We start from the raw sequence: 17,778 nt of genomic DNA, 5'->3' as shown, positions 1-17,778 counted from the left end.
AAAAAAAAAAAAAAAAAAAGAAAATAGACTATTGTTTTAAAAAGGAAGAGCCAAATCCAGTGTCTTTTCAAAACCACACTAACTTAAAGTCAAAATCATTGATGGCTTAATATTTACAGAGATAAAAGATCAAATTTAATATCAAATAATTTATCTTAAAAGATTTATTTGTATTTGTGATGGACAGGGTAGAAATCCTAAGATATTTTTGTGAAGGTTGAATATGCACTCCAATTATACAAGGGATTTTTCAAAAAGTTCATGGAAAGACTCATATTATCTTTTAATTCTATTTTCCACAAAACTTTAGGTGCCCTCATTTTTGTTGAATAGTTCCACTTTTTATGACACTGACATTTTCACTATTTTAATAAAGAATTAGTCTAGTAACATGGTTTTCAATTAACAGATTAAATAAGTTCTGAGCCAAGCTATACAAATCACCAATATTTAAAGAGGAAATTATTGAGCACTTGTTGAAAACAAAAATTTCACCCTAATTAAATTTTATATTAATATCTGTAGTCCTTGTACTCTGTCATTGCTTCCTCTCCCTTTATTTCTTTCCTCTAGTTCAAATCCCTATATACAGCAGGCATGATTCTTAACTGACCACAAATAGACATCCTGTCAGTAATTATTTAGACAAACGTATATTCCATCTGTCTGATGTACCAAGCACTGTATAATCCCTGCAGAAAACAAAACTGACAAAACATGGTCCCTACCCCTCAGTGAGACAACTCTAGTGAAATACAGACCTGCTTGGGATTGGAGGGAGAGTGTTAAATGGAGACTTCATATTGAATAAAGTTTAAAGAACGATGTGGATTTTCTTAGACTAAGTTAGAAAGGGCATTTCAGTTAAACAAAATGGTATGTGAAAGGCATTGGGATGACATAGTGGGGGTTTCAAAAAAGCATAAAGAGTAAAGTGGAGCAAGGGTGTATAAAGAGAAGTGATGAGTTGAGATTGGGAAAGTACTTTGAGGGCCAGATAATAAAGTTATTTGTATGCTAAACTAAAGTGTTGTGCATTAAACACAGGCTTTGGGATAGCATTAATTAGATGAGTTATATGATTAGCTTTATATCTTAAAACTAAACAAACACATAGAAAATGGATTGGTGAGGGCTGAACAGTTAGCTCGGTTGGTTAGAGCATGGTGTTATAGCATCAAGGTCAAGGGTTCAACCCTTGCTTCAGCCAGCCCCTTTCTCATCCCCCGTCTCTCAAAAAAAAAAAAAAAAAAAAAAAAAAGATTGGTGAATATAAAGAAAGGATCCTGGAAAATTAATCATGTGCTAATTTCAGAGAAGAAATTGTACTTTGAAGTAATTATATCTTTAAGTCAGTGGCAATAGGTATGAAGAAGAGGGAATAGATTCAAATGTTGAAGATGTAGAATAGAAAATATTTGAAAACTGACTGGATGTAATGGAAGTGAATTGTGGTCTAATTTTGAAACAGAGAATATATGGAGCATAGAATTGAGTGAAGATATCTTGGAACAAGATAATAAGTTTGACTGGGTTGTGTTACATTAAGGTGTCTGTAGGGCATTGAAGAGTAAATGTACAATGAGCAGTTGGAAATATGGAACTGTTATTATAGGGTGAGATTTATCCTGGAGTATTTGGGAGTCAAGAGCATATAGATAATAGATTTAAAAAAAAAGAGAGAGGACCATTTCCCACAGAGGAAAGAGAAGTAAGAAAAACTTGGCTAGAGCAAAATACCACAGGATACCAATGTGGAAAGAGCAGGCAAGAAAGGGAAGTCCATGATTCTCCTGTGAAGGGGATGCCATGACCTACTCTCAGGAGGAATTAAGAAAGGAGAGCTTTTAAAGAATATCAGAATGTTCAAAAGAGGTATATTCAGTGAAGAAATCCAATAAAATAAAGATTAAAATTGCAGTTTGGATTCAGCAATTAGGACACTAGTGTGGTGGTCTTGGCACAGTGTATGGGTAGGAGAGGATGCTGCCATAAATGGAAGGTAGGTCTCCTCAATACAAGCATGCTTTTGTTTTACTGAATCCCCCAATAGGATAGGATATACAAACATAAACCTTTTAACAGAGTTTGGTTCTTGGAGCTTGGAAATGCTGAATTTGAAGAGAATTTGGGACTCTTGGAAATAATTCTGGAGGAAGGGGATAAAGAAAAAGAAAAAGGAAGAAGAGAGAAAAGCTAACAAGATGACTTGAGGCTGTGTGTTAAATTGACGTGGTAAAATAAAATGAGATATTTGGACCTTGTCCCCAGTTCCGGGCACAGAGCTCCTAAAACCCTTGGAAATTTTTTGTGTAATGGGATTGTCTTTTGTTACTTCTAAGGAGCTTCTTTGGAACATACCTGAGTCTATGCTAATGAAGTGAATCAAAGTGGGGCCTTTAGGTAGTCTCAGGATCGGAGCTGGCCACCAAAAACACCAAAGGTGACTAGAGGGTGAGAACACTCAGTTCTGTCCCCTGACATCCTGAGAGGGGTAGGACACTGGAGGGAGATTGGGTGATAAAACTCTCGGACAAGGAGGCTTGAGAGCTTCCAGGTTGTTGAACACACTGAAGTGCTGGAAGGGTGGTGCACCTGGAGAGGGCATGGAAGCTCCACCCTTCCCCCCCATTCCTTGCCCTATATTATCATTTTCATTTGGCTGTTCCTGAGTTATATTCTTTATAATAAACTGGTAAATATAAGTAAGTGTTTTCTTGAGTTGTTCTAGTGAATTATTGCACCCAAGGAGAGGATTGTGGGAACCCTCAAATTTATATCTGGTCGGTCAGAAGTATGAATGGACCCTGGGACTTGGGACTTCTATCTGAAGTGAAGGCAATCTTGTAGGATTGACCCCTTAACCTATGGGGTCTGTACTAACTGTGGATAGTTACTGTCAGAATGAATTAAATTGAATGTTGCCCACCCAGTTGGTGTCAGCGAATTGGAGAATTGGTGTGGATAAACCCCATATAATTTGGTGTCAGATGTAATGTCAGAAAAAGATACTTCAACTGGTCTGCTAAAAATTCCCCAGTGGAGGAGTAACTTAAGGGTGCTGATATAGGATTGTAAAAATTGTGTTTGAAATTATATATATATATGTGTGTTGTGATATAAAACCTTTTCCTACCAAGTATTCAATAAATCCTATTGTAGATAGAAATTGCCTTGTTTGAGTGTATTTATTTTTAATTGTGGAAACTCTAGGAAAGGAGTTGAGTTTCACTTCTGGGTTAATGAGTATGGAATGAAGAAAGCTCACATATCTCAAGAATAATACAGAAATGGGATGGTGGAGTTTGGACTCAGGATGATTAATAACTTAGAAGCTCTTGGAAATTAAAGATATACTAAAAAGGCTTTAAAAGTCCTTAGGAAATAAAATTGAGGGTTTTAATCAGTCTTAACTAGATCTCAAAGGAAAGGAGATATTTAAAGTTACTTTATTTATATTATAGGATTGGAAGCCAGATATCAGTGAATGGAGGAATGAAGTGGAAATAACAAAACTGAGAATGAAAACGTAGTTAATTGTAAGGATCTTAACTACTAAAGAAGGGGTCAGAAATGATGTCTCCAGTAATGGCTGTAAGAACAGACAGGGTCTGGAGTGGATGTTCTTCCCTCAGTCTAGAGAGTTTTCCTATACACTAAGCTTTTTCTCAACCTTTGTTGTAGCTGTCTTAGTTGCTATAGGTTGCCTTTCTCTTCCTGTATCCCCTCTCACTCCCGTCACCCAAAAAAGAAAACAACTACAAATAATAAATAAAAACTCACTAGAATCCTTGTTTCAGGGTTGGCTTCTGGGAAAACCCAAGCTTAAAAAAGGAGTTTACTAAGAGAAAGCAAAAAGATTGCTGAGTAGCATAAGGGGACATTTAAATTGGAAAACTATCCATTTGTATGACTTTAATTTGAACTATTCTCAAATTTCTTCAGAGTCATGTAATAAATAGCCTGCAGTCATGAATGGTGTTTTTGAAGTAAGTAATTTTAGGGGTAGAAAAATAGTGTTTCGAGTTAAGTCTACAGTAATACTGAAAGAAATTAAGTCTTGAATTTGGTGAAGTCTAGCCCCTGGTAGCAGTAATGATTCTTACTGATTTTTACAGATGTTTCAACTTTAATATCATTGGGTTTCTATTTCAGTTTTTCTGATATGATTATGCCATCCAGGACAGCAATATGAATAATGATTTCTTGTATTCTTTCTTCTTAGCCAGAGTGCAGTACTGTGACATTGATGCAACTCCACAAAATTGGACACAAAGGAATAAAAATGTCATTACTTGTAATCCTACCTTCCTTTTTCCTTTAAGGACAGAGAGTTGCCTGGAAATACAGTTTCAGGTAAGCCTAAATAATGCTCAGACCTGGCCATCAAAAAGTGTAAAGAATGTAAAAAGAGCTCCTCTTCCATTGATGACTTCTGAAATACTTTCTGTGCAATTTTTTTATGAATGTTCAGCAGAAGAAATTGATTATGGTTGTTTTATGCATTTAATTAAGAGATTCAGGAATCCAAATGTTCAATTCACTTTTATCCTTTCAAAAGGAACTGCAAATCCTGATACTTATGGGAGTCAGATGGAGCAAATAAAGGAGAAAGTTGCAGTATAAGTATCTAAACCTATCGTACGTGAGTGGCAAGGGCTGTTTGGAACTGGAAATTGCCATGTATGTCCAAAGACATCATTCATATCTGGCACCATTTATATCTGGCTGACTTTTGTGAATGTGAGGGGTCTGATGTTGCCCTGATTTTTTCAGAAAGTCTGAATTTTGTTCAAACTTCTGACTTTTAAATGTTGTTTTAAAATGATGTGAGGCAAAGAAATATACCCGTTTGGTCCCCTATACTCAGATTATGCAGCCTCTGGGTCTGATAAGCATCTGATAATAAATGTTTATATAACATTTGTATTAACAAAAAACAAGCAAACGATAAACTGTAATTCAAATCCCATATGTGCCTGAAAGGGAATGAGAATTTTCAGGATAAAAATAAGTGGGCTCTGCAGACCTGAGTTTTAGTCCCAACTTTACTACTGAGAAGATGTGTGGACTTAAGCAAGTAATTAACTTCTCAGAGCCTTGCTTTTCTCACTTTTGTCATTAGAATTTTGGACAACATTCTGTCTAGGATATTTTTCACTTTTATATTCTGTTTTAAGGTAAAAGTGATAATATTAAAACAAAGAATTAAAGTAATCAGCAAAGCACCAATTTTGGGGGAAAATATTCTATTTATTAGTGGCTGTGGCAATGCAGCTATTCTCCAATATATATATACATATATATTTTATATCTATATATATTCTAGATTAAATATTAGAAATAGGTATATAGAGATAGATTATAAATATCATATAAAATAATGTATAATTTATGTTGTGTATATAATATTAGAACATATAGATTAGCATATACATAAGTGGAGTCAATAGAACGGAGGAAAAAAACCTAGAATTGTTCAGTATGGCAGAAGAAAGACATTTTGGAGAGTAAATGCTTGCTGTAGAGCATTCACAAAGGACAGAATTAAGGCATTGTAAAAATATATATCAATATTTATGTTCATTATTATTGTTTTGATGAAATGCCAGCTGATAGAATTACCAAATACAAAAATTATAAAGAACATTACATGATTAATAGTTATTAACCTAACTTATTTAATAACATATGTCTTCTAGACTGCAGCTATATAACAGCCATAAAACATATAGGAAGTTAAAATAATTAAATACAAGCTTACCGTAGGTATGTATGTATAGGAAAAAACATAGTATATAGAGAGTTTAGTACTATTAGCAGTTTCAGGCATCCAATGGGTTCTTGGAAAGTGTCAGCTTGGGAATAAGGGAGGCACTACAGTATTGCAATACAAGTTGAAAACTGATTAGTATAAATTCAAACGTGTAATATTTATGTTTTGGGTGGAATGCCAAATTTAAATCTCAAGAAAAAAAATAGTTAATGTAAATACTGTGTGTAGCACATGATAAGTGCTCTCAAAGATACATTATTAAGTTTCTGTTAACTAAGCCTCTGTTAAAAAAAATTTGAATAGAGTTATACGTCATAATTACCTTTACAGCTTCTCCCATCTTCTTTTACTTCAAATCCATCCTCACAGTAACATCTTGTGGTATTTCTGACTACTGCACATTTATAATGACAATTCAACTGCTGGCAATTGGGAAACAGTTCTGTAGAGAAAAAACAAACATATTATCTATATTTAATTGTGCTCACGTGTATATTGTTTAAATTCAAAAATCATTTATGTTTTCTCAATGTATGACACTAATATAGTTTGGATTGTTCTGTCAGAAGGTTTCTGTGATTGGTCTAGAGAAGATGCAATATCCACTCCCTCTAAAATATGTTGGTTTGCATTTATTTGAAGACTTGTTAGTAAAATTTTAGATCTATCTGCTTGATCTCCAACTTTCAGCTTATTACTGTATTCAAAGCCACAAAGCCTTTCAAATTCTGATAAATTAAATTATTTCAAGAGAAAAAATGTAAATTCAGTTGTTAATTTCATCTACGCTTTTCCTGACACATCAATTGATTTTCTATCTTTTGAGGGCCTGTTTTGATTTACCAATCCATGTGTAACCTTCATGGCAATCAATGTGAATATATTCAATTTCAATAATTTATTTTTCATTGGTGGAAAAATATTAAACAAATACTGGATATAGTATATTTCATCATATTTGAACTTTTTCTGCATAAACACATCATAGAAGCAGAAGTTAGCACAACCTCAGAGCAAATTAAGATTCAATGATAAATGCATGAAACAGAGATGAAATGACAGAAGCATATTCACTGAATAAATAATTTCTAACAGAAATAAGATTTGCTAATCTAGAGAAATATCTGGATAGAATGTATGACTGATTTTACTTTCTGAAAATAGGGGTATTAATGGATTGCAATAATACTATTGTTTTCTGTTTTATTCCCCAGGGAGAAAAATAAGTGCTTTGAAGATGAATGTTAAATTTTAAAATATGTTGATATTTGTCACAAGTTTAGCTGGTGCTTCAGGAAAAAATGACAGATGAAAATAAAAAAAATAAATAAAAAGTCCAACATGGAAAAGAATATCTGGAACATTCTAAACTGAACACTGGGTGTTTTACTAAAAATTTCATTATCTATAGGTTTCCTGAGCTTGATTACTTCTCAGTTCTCTCATACACCAATTTCGTACATCTCTTAAAACTCAAAACCTCCTTCCTAATGTTCACTGATATATAATGATCTTGCTTCCTACCTCTTTCAGAAAGTTGAAGCAATCAGAAGGGATTTTTCAGATTTACTCTCCATATCTACCTACCTCTGCATATTCTTGTCCCCCTTGAGTTTCAAACTAAGTTGAATTTATAATCCAGTCTCTCAGTTTGTCTCCTATGCACAAGTCCCATCCTCCCTCACCTATTCAAGGATATCATTTCAGTTCTGTTCCACTTCCTCACCTAATCATTAATTTTTTTCCATTTTTACAAGGTTAGGTTTAGCAAACAAGGGCCTCTGTCTGTTTTTATAAATTAAGTTTTACTAGAACACAGCCATGCCCATTATTTACATATTGCTCATGGCTGCTTTTATACTACCTCAGAGACCCTATAGCACACAAAGCCTAAAATATTTACTATAGCCTTTTACTTAAAAAAAAATTTTCTGACCCCTGTACTAGCTCGTTCTCAGCATCAAACATGCGCTTATTTTTCTCCAGCAGAAAAACATATAATCTTGACCTCACTTCCCCCAGTAGTCAGTATTCTGTAATTCCTCTGTTTCTCTTTATAACAAAACTTAAAAAATAAAAAAATGTGTCTCTCCTCCTCTGTTTCCACCTTAAACCCACTCCATCAAATTTCACCTCCATTGCTCCACCAAAACTGCTCATGTGAAGGTCTCTGATGTATTGACCATGAACTGTGGCTTTTTGAGAGTACACTGTTGTCTCCTACCTTTGAAAGGCAAGAGGATGTCAGACTAGGTTACTGAAGAGGCAATAGTTTATCTGTGTGGCATCCAAGAAAGAGCCCTCAGGAGTGGCTCTCATGTGCTCGGAATTTTAAGCTATTTCAGTGAGGTCCCGGGAAAATTCAGAGTAAGGGCTGACGAAGGCAACGAAGGAGGCACATTATGAACTTCTGAGAAAGCCACCAACACTTCCCCTTTAAATCATCATCAGTCCCCTCTAAACTGTGTCAGTGTCTGAGGGTGGAGGATGGAAGGGAAGGAAGGAACGAATAGCTGAGATTTTTCAGGGGCAAGTGATCAAATCCTTGTTTCTATTCCATTTTGTAATGGCTGTGGCCCCTCCTTCCACCCCAACTTTTATCAGAGTCAGCACCCTGGCTAATGGATTTTTTTGGTACTTAGGTGAGTTTATTTGCTTATTACTTCTCCCCCGCCCCCCAATAGAATGTACATGAGAATAGGAACCCTGTCTGTTATGCTCACTATATTGCATTCATGATCCCTAGAACAGTGCCCTGAACCCTCACGAAGTATCTGTGGAATGAACAGATGCAGAGTCTCACACTTTGGCCCCAGACCTATTGCATCAGGAACAGGACCTTGGGAAAAGAAAAAATAAGAAGCTTTCGATGACCTCCGTGATAATAAGTGCAGTGACTTTTCTCAGTACTCATCTTAATGTACTCATCAGCAGCATCTGATATAGTTAATAACCACTTCTTTCTAATAAATATTTGTCACTTTGCTTACAGGGCACCACATTCCTGGATTTCTTCCTATTTCACAGCCTTCTTTGCTAAGTTCTTCCTCTTCTCCTCAACCTCCTTAGGTTGGAGTGCCCCAAGGCAGATACCATAGTCTTTTCCTTCTATCTATATGCCACTTGTAAATTCATCAAGTTTCAAAGCTTCCTTTTTCCTGGAACATAAATGCAGTACCATAACTTGATAGTTAATTGTGCTCTCCCCAATTTTTCACTGCTCCAAAACCCACTAATATTTTATACTAAATTTTTTTTTATTATTATTTTTGTTCTGACCAGTAAGGGGATGGCAACCGTAAGCATGGTGTGGTCTGCACCACGCTCAGCCAGTAAGCGCACCAGCACCGCACTCTCCTGAGTGAGCCACGGGCCGGCCCCTAAATTTCTTTTTTGAAATTCCTATAATAGTTTCACTTCCTTTGATGTAACTTCAACCAGTATACAAATCAACAATATCTGATTTAGAGGCTTTCATATTGGGTTAATGCTAAATAAACACTAGTATTTATATAATGTACAGAGACCATTGATATGGTCTGTAAAAATACACTATTGGTAAAAAATATGGAATAGATGTTTCTCTGAAAATTATGGTACTTTTGCCTTGTACTTTAGTAGTCATTTACATTTTGGTTCTAGTATATTTAGCTACAAATTAAGAACGTACTATCTATGTCAGGTTCTATAAATATGTAAACTCTTTGAAACCTCACAACAGTCTAAATTGTAGATTTTATAATCTATATTTTATAGAAGAGGAAGCTGATAGTCGATAATTAGCCCAAGGTTACACAGCAAATATAGGACAGAACTGACATTCAAAACAAAGCTCATATTCCTAGTAAGTGCTCTAATAATTACCAATGTACACTCTGGGGATGACTGGAACCATTCAATGTTCTTTTTTGTTTGTTTGTTTGTTTGTTTGTCATTCTAGGCTTAGTAGTGTGCTATAGATACAGAAAGTGTTTCATAATTTTTGTATTGAATCAATAAGTCCTTGAAATAGCTTACTTTTAGAATGAGGATTAATGCTAGGCATCATTTCTAGTCCATTAAATTAAACTAAATCCCAAAGATAGTTCATTTACCTCTTAAAATTAGGTAACTGAGTTGTCACATCTTATTTGATTATGGTAGAATCAGTCCAAAACTGGCTTGAATTTATATGCCACCTTAGTTTAACATTTATTGAGCACCTAGTCAATGCTGAGCACTCTGCTAGAGCTCCACAGATGCAAAATTGCTTTAGACATATTAAGAATTTACAACATGAGTGTGGAAGTGGGTGATATTAAGTGAAGGAAACAACAATGTAAATAACAGCTCTAATTCATGCAGAAAAACACATATACGATATAAAAATACAAGTGGCATGATTTAGGAAGAGAAGAATTTATCTAAAAGCTAGAAATGGTGGAGAACATCTAAAAAAATAGTTGTGGAAAAGTTGAACTTGAGCTGGAATTTAAAATTTATGATACTGCAGTTCACATAAAGGTGATGGTATGGGAAAATAAAAAAAAAACATAAAAGTATACAAAAAATATAGACAATTATAAATAACTGTGTTGCTAACCCATAAAGTTTGATGTGATAAGAAATGGGGATGGAATTGTTGTCTGGAGCCAGATTAATTTATAAATTAAGCAGAATTTTCTGTCTAGGCAATGGGAGTCATTGATGGTTATGGAGGACAGAAGTGATGTATACTTTGACTTGAATAGTTTGAAAGTATCTAATGGAGGGAGAAAGATGAGTGAAAGACAGTAAGTAAAGAAAAGGTATCTAAAAGGGTAGAAATGGCAAAGGAAGAAATAGAGACTATGAATATTTGAATGGAAAGACGGCCAAAAATTTGGTGAAAGCATAATGACACTGAATTAACAGTACCTCCCCAACTCCCCAAAATGATTTAAGTATAACAAAATTACTGGTGTACTGGCTTTTGGGAGGAAATATTAAGTCTGCCTTTGACTACATTTAGTTTAAAATGTTGGCAATATAGGGCCAGCCACGTGGCTCACTTGGAAGAGTGCAGTGCTGGGAGGACCGCTGGCTGAGCCTGGTGCAGCCCACACCGTTCCTACGGTTGCGATCCCCTTACCGGTCAGAACAACAACAACAAAAAAATATGTTGGCAATATAATCGCCAGGGTCGAATTGAGAATTTGGATCTAACTCTAAAGAGAAGTCTGGACTGGAGTTGTAGATTTGGCAATCACAAGCATGAATCTGGTAATTGAAATCTAAAGAGTAAAGAATGATACCTTAAAAGAATATTTGGGATGCAAATACAACCCAGAGGAGAACTTTGAACAGAAGAAGAAAACTGAAAATAATAAAAAAAAATGAAATAATCAAATATAAGTACATAGGTGAAGAGCCTAGAAAGCTTGCAAAACCTAAGGAAGAAGAGCAGTCCACAGAAGTAGACAGGGAAATCAATGTTAAATTCTTTGATAGATATACATGAAAGAAGCCTAGAAAATGCACTGGATTTCCTAATAGGATCAGTTAAGACCTTTAAAAAGCATTTCAGTGGAGCAGTGAGGACAGAACTAAATTTAGTATGGGGTTGAGACAGAAAGAGGAAGCAGGAAAGGTTTCTCACAGAAAAAAATCTAGATGTGGTTATAGCATACAGAGAATGTGGGCAAGGATATGATCTAATTTATTTAGTTTCTATCTCAAGGCAGGTGTATTAACTCAGCAATTTAAATTTAATATTTTTCCATTTAATACCTACATCCCAACTCCTCCTTTTCGCTGTCTCAATCCAAAGCAGAAAATTCAAATACAGGTTGAATATTCCATATCCAAAATGCTTGGAACCAGAAGTGTTTTGGATTTCAGATTTTTTTTTTCTTTTGGATTTTGGAATAATTTGCATATACATAATGCCATTTCTTGGGAATGCGACCCAAGTCTAAACATGAAATTCATTTGTTTCATATACACCTTATACACATAGCTTGAAGTTAATTTTATATAATATTTTTAATAATTTTAGATGAAACAAGGTTCAGGTATATTGAACCATCAGAAAGCAAAGGTGTCACTATCTCAGCTACTCATGTGGACAATCTGTGGTTGTTTGGAATCATAATCATTTCTGACTCTGAATTTACATGAACCAATAAATAATCATTTTCTTACATTTATTCTCACATAGGTACTTAGCCAAAAATATGACATTTGGCATACTATTAATACAGTGAAAAACTAATGTGTTCAGAGTAACAAAGCCACACAGTAGCATCAGCAGAATACCTGTATCAGCTGTTAAACAACAGCAACAACAAACAGCAGCAGACTTTTCATCTCCACCTATGATGCTCTGTTTTGATTAAAGGTTACTGGACACTGTATTTTATTTTTTAGGTGAGAAGAAACATCAGAAACTCTTGAAGGACCAAGAAGTAGGTTCTCTACGAATGACAAAGCATTTTTCTGGATAGCTTTTAAAAATGTTTCCTCCAAAGTCATCTGCCTCATTGACAATGTTTTTTGTTTGTTTGTTTTCTGTCTTAGAAGTCTCTTTTAGATTTTAGAAACTGACAGGATTTCTTGTTCTGTTATGAACGCACACTGCTCTAGTTCTTCAATAAGCCCATCACTTATTTTCACTGCATTGTCTATAAGCACTTTTTCTGCAATGTTAGCAAAGGCATCTTCATCATCATTGTTATCATGATCACCTTTATTCAAAACCATTTTGGCTATTTCACCATCAGTTAATGAATGAACAGCAGGAGCCTCATTATTGATTTTAAAACTTCTTCAATATCTTCTTCCTCCAGCTTACTGACAGACTCAGAAGGTATATTTTTTACACATTTAAGGAGGCTAGACATCATTTTTTTCTCACTTGATATACAAAATCCTTCAAAGTCACCACCTCATTCACCATGAAAAGTGAACATAAGTCACAGGCCAGAGGTTGTGGCAGGTATGCATAACTGTGTCTTTAGCCACTGTGTTCCAAGCTTTGGCAACAGAATATGTGGCAACCTTCACACTAAACTCCATTTGAAAATCGTCCACACCCATGCCTCTGTTTGCTGCTGCCAGCATGCTGTTCAAGAAAATGTTTTTATATTTACTCTTAATTGATCTGAGGGCACCCTAGTCACATGCTGAATTAAGAAAGTCACATTTGATGACAAGTACATAGCATAAACATTATTTTTGATGAGAATTTCAGCTGGAAGATGAGCAGAACAGTTGTCAAAGAATAACAACATTTTGCTGTCATCAGCCAGTCCAGCTTCTCTGCAGTAAGTGTAAGCCACTGGTACAAAACTTTTGTGAAACCAATCGGAAAGATGTCCCCAGTGATCCATACCTTTTTGTTAGCATAATAATGGACCAGTAAGAAATTCACTCCTTGAAAAAAGTGAGAACTCAAGCTTTTTCCTATTCTAGCACTTATGTTTGCCTGCTGCATTAGCACATCTCCACAGTTACTCTGTTCTTGGCATCCTTAATTCCCTTAGGGGCTGTCTCATCAGCTACAGTCAGTGTTTTTCTGGGGCAATAGCATCCCGACAGTAATATTTCGTCAGTATTATAGACTTGTTCTGGCATCAGATTTTCATCAGTGATGACCTTAGAAAACTCATCAATGAATTTCTCTGCTGCTTCATGATTAGCAGATGTTTTATCACCACAAATCTTTAAAAATTTAATCCCCTGTCTTTTCTTAAATTTCTACAACCAGCCTGTTCAGTATTCACAGTTCTCTTCAATTTTTAGTTCATCATGATAGGTCTTTGTTTATTTCATGTCAGCATATCATTAAATGGCATGTGTTCACTATGATGTTGATGGGTCCACTCTTCAATACATGACGGAGATCTTCATTTTTAGTTTTATGCAGTGCTCTTCTATTTTTTATTAGCTTCTCTTCATCACATTCAGGATAGAGCTTCAACAGGTTATCCTTCTGTTTCTTCAGATTATATACTGATGGTCATTCCAACATCATAGTCTTCTGTAAGATGTTTCACACTTTTACACCACTGTCCAGTTTCTCCAACAGATTGAATTTCTGTGCAATTAATAAACATAAATGTTTTTCTCATTTTCTTACCGCTGTTACCCATAGGGAAATCTGCAGGCCTTTTTTGACTTTTTTAACAATATCTTTACACCACAGAGCAGCGAATAAACAAAAAAACTACAGTTAATGGGGCTTGTTGGCAACCTACTGTTGGCATGTGTGGCCTGTACACATACCATTTCTTTACCTTTCATAGACATGCTTGCTTGGGGAATCTGGGCATGTGTGAAAAAGATACATCACAGCTGAGGGAGGCTGGGAGTGTCTGTTTTCCCTTGGTGACACTGAATAAACTGTTGTGTGCCTGCCTTTTGATTGACAACTGCAACATGAGGTCAGATGTAGAATTTTCCATTTGAGGCATGATGTCAGAGCTCAAAAAGTTCCAGATTTTGGAGCATTTTGTATTTCAAATTCACACAGTAGTCCCATCTTTCTACTCTCTCCAATCTTAAAAGACCTACAGGATGAAAAGTACAGTGCACACTGAAAAGAGTTACCAACATGGGGATAGTGATGAGGAAAGTTGAGGAGAAACACAAAATGGGAGAAAAAAATGAGTCCAAAAGACCGAACTTCAAACATGGTTTTGGGTGTATGGTGGAGGTCTGGTGGTTGAAAATAGCAGAAGAGACAAGGGAAATTTAGTTTTTTATTTACTGAATTTATCCTGTACAAGAATTTGTGCATGTGCAGAGTGATAATAGGGAAATGATTAAACAGCGTATGATATTAGGTACAATGTAAATATTGATTCTGCCAACAGATCATGAAGAACTAAGAAGAACTAACAACATGCAAACTAGAATTTAAATTTTGGCTTGGTTGTGAAAGTAATACTAGCAACTGTAAAGTTATTTATTTGAACTGCTCAGCATTTATGCTTAATTATATGCAACACTATAATGACTATGTACATAATTAAAAGTGCATCAGATTAATTTTGTTAGAAAGCTTACTCAAGTACAACAGAAAATTTTGTACTTGAATCATTAGTCTTCTCAGAGTGCATTTCATGAAGTATAGTCATTGCCTTATGCAACATTTTCATTGGTTTGGATTTTCCACTGAAGTAGGAGGACCACTAGTATCCAAGGGGATGAAATATGCAAGTGAGAACACAGACTTGTAAACATGGTATCTAATCTCTATTCCTCAACATTGTCATAAAATAAAACTGCCTTTTTGATTAAAGAAGAGGGGCTATTATTTCAGGGATCAAATCTAATTCAATTGATAATGATTCCCCTAATAGAAACCTCTTTATTCTGTTTTTAAGGATTTTTTTTATGCCTTTATTCACTTGTAAAGGAGATTAAGTTGCAAAGGAGAATATTATCAACATTTGAGCATACCTTCTCTCTCAAGTACAAGTAAACAGTTTACAAGTAGTCGGTAGCTTTGAGGCATGAAAGCTATTATGCCAATATTTTTTTTTTTTACTTTGAAACAGAATCAAGAAATAGGTTTCTGAATTTGTATTGCTAATAAATAGTAAGAGGGAGTCTATAGGAGTAGAAAATTAATTCCTGCTAAATCTAAGATCTCTTTCAGCACTTATCTTTTTTTTTCTGAGTGGTATTATAGTACTATGTTAAGGCCTTGTATGCTGGAGCAAGATGCCTTAACTGCAGTTCTGGTTTTACTAATTTCAGGCTATGTGCATGTGGCAGAGAATACCTAAGTGTTCATCAATACTGTTTCCTCTTCCTGGGCAAATAAAAAGCTGACATTTCCTAGTTGGCTTGCAGTTAGGTAGAAGCCATGTATCTCAAGCATCTGTCTTCTAGCCAATGTAGTGTAGGCCGAATTGGTGTGTGCCACTCCTTGACCTGGCCCTTAAAGCATTCTGACAATCTTCCACTCCTTCTTCACTTGTCAGCCATCTGGGTGCAGGGGATCCAGCAGAAGACTCCTAGGACCTTGGGATGGCAGAGTCCCAAAATGGAAGAAGCCTGGAACAGCACTTGGGAATCCATCCACTGATAACCCAGTAAGGCTGCGATGTCAGTAACAAATTGGATTTTTGTTGTATTAACCCCTTAGGTATCAGAGTAATTTGTTACGTAATAAAGTGGTGATGGGCAAATGACTTAAGTTCTCTGTACATGTTTCTCCTTATCACCAAAATGGGGATGATAATAGAAACTACCTCATAGGATTGTTTTGAGGCTTAAATGAGGTAAGTGATGGAAATTTTTTACAATATTGTCTGACCCATAATAGCTTTTCATCATTATTATTATTTTTTTATCATTTTTTATCTCTTACTCTTTTATTTTTGAGTGTTACATGACGCAGTTCTAATTTTGTCCTCTTCTGATGTCCTCTGTAAAAGTTTTTTTTTTTTGGGGGGGGGCAGAGTGGTAAAGTGTCCCAAGCTCTTTACCTGAATGCAAAAAGTCTCCAACAGATGGGGAAGCACTAACCATAGGTAATAAGGATTTTTCTACATTGGCCTCCTTGTTTCTATAAAATATAAATTTTGCTCTCTGAAGCAATGTACACCCATATTTAATTTGCTACATAATCATGGGCCAATTAAAAATTCAGACAAGCAATTTTCTCAAAATACTTATGCTAATCTGCACAGTCTTCAGGGATTGTTATGCTTTCTAACATCATTGGGATTTAGGACACACATTTCCACAAATGCATACAGGTACATGTTTTAAGAAATACATACAAATGAATCGTGTTGACTGCCTCAGAAAAAAAACAGAATGGTAGAGAAAAGTCATTAGAAGTTTGCAACCAGATTTCAACAACTACAAGTTATTACTGTTAGAAAGTTTCTTTTCTCATTAATTTTGCTTATATAAATAGCTGCAAATTGGAGAAACACTGCCATTGTGCATGTGTAGCCATCAGATCAACTATGGTGCAGTCAGTATAGCATTATTCTGCTGCCTTCTGACCTATAATGGAACAATTCACATGATCGTGGACTTAGCTGGGCAGTGAGAAAACAGCTGTGCTGTTTTATCTGAATGCTTCCAGGTTATATGTTTCTCCCTGAGAGGAAATCAGAACTTTTAGAAACTCTTTGGAAATACAAAATAGTATAGGCACCTTTCTAAGTACATATGTTATCTGAGACAATATTTTTTTTAAAATGGGATAATGTTTCATTCTCAATTTTTGTAATAAAATTGTTCCTTGAATTTGGCTTGTACAAAAATTCCTTTTAAACCACAACTGTAATCATATTAGTGAGAAAAAAATTATTCTTTCCTCATGTAGCACATTAAAAAATAAATGTTTCACTCACTTTTTGTATTTGAAGACTGAAAAGCTGATGTAGCTACTTACCATTCCAGACAGTCCCTCTTGTCAGCAGGATGCATGTTTGACATATTTAGAATGATGATAATTTGTGTCACATCATTCATCCTCTCAGCCTTGTTTCCTTGGCTTAGTAAAATGCAGCATGAGCTGGCTTGCAGAGACTAGGCTGCTGCTTATGACTACTAACGTGGATTTCTTCAGAAGACTTTGCTTAGTGTGCTAGACTACTGCCCTGGCCTCAAATTTTCAGTGTGTTCTTATATAGAAATACAGAGCATTAAGGCAATTCTTTTTTTAAAATGTATTTTTTGTTCCATTTCTGTTATTATTAGTATCTTTTACATGCAGTTATATTCATTCTTTTTAATGTACAGTTCTGGAAGTTTTGAAAGATGTATATAGTTGTGTAAACAATACCATCATCAAATATAAAACAGGACTGTTAACCCAAAATACCCCCTTGTGCGCCTCTGCAGTGAGCACATTTCCCTGCTGCCAGTTTTTGGCAATCACTGATCTGTTTTCTCTCTCAGTGGTTTCACATTTTCCAGCATTTCATATAAATGGAATTATGCACTGATTTTCAGTCTCACTTCTTTTACTTAGCATAATAATGTCTTTAAGATTTGTTTATACTATTGTTAGT

General features: G+C 35.2%; 1 protein-coding gene across 1 annotated transcript in view; it reads right to left on the bottom strand.

Annotated features, from left to right (window-relative positions):
* Nucleotides 1–12,496, bottom strand: part of LOC103601483 (low-density lipoprotein receptor-related protein 1B-like) — a gene marked incomplete at its 3' end in the record, with an annotated part of 205,690 nt that extends 193,194 nt beyond the window's left edge. Inside the window, exons 1-3 of the mRNA XM_008585897.1 lie at nucleotides 12,370–12,496; nucleotides 8,544–8,615; nucleotides 6,099–6,218 (exon numbers count right to left, since the gene is read on the bottom strand). Coding sequence (XP_008584119.1) covers nucleotides 6,099–6,218; nucleotides 8,544–8,615; nucleotides 12,370–12,496 — 319 coding nt within the window. The remainder of the gene's footprint in view (nucleotides 1–6,098; nucleotides 6,219–8,543; nucleotides 8,616–12,369) is intronic.
* Between the last annotated feature and the right edge of the window lie 5,282 nt (nucleotides 12,497–17,778).

The sequence above is a fragment of the Galeopterus variegatus genome, unplaced genomic scaffold, assembly GCF_000696425.1.
Source record: "Galeopterus variegatus unplaced genomic scaffold, G_variegatus-3.0.2 Scaffold3750, whole genome shotgun sequence".
Classification (NCBI taxonomy): Eukaryota; Metazoa; Chordata; class Mammalia; order Dermoptera; family Cynocephalidae; genus Galeopterus; species Galeopterus variegatus.
Note: the sequence above shows the minus strand (reverse complement) of the source record. Positions and strands in the feature narration are given on the sequence as shown.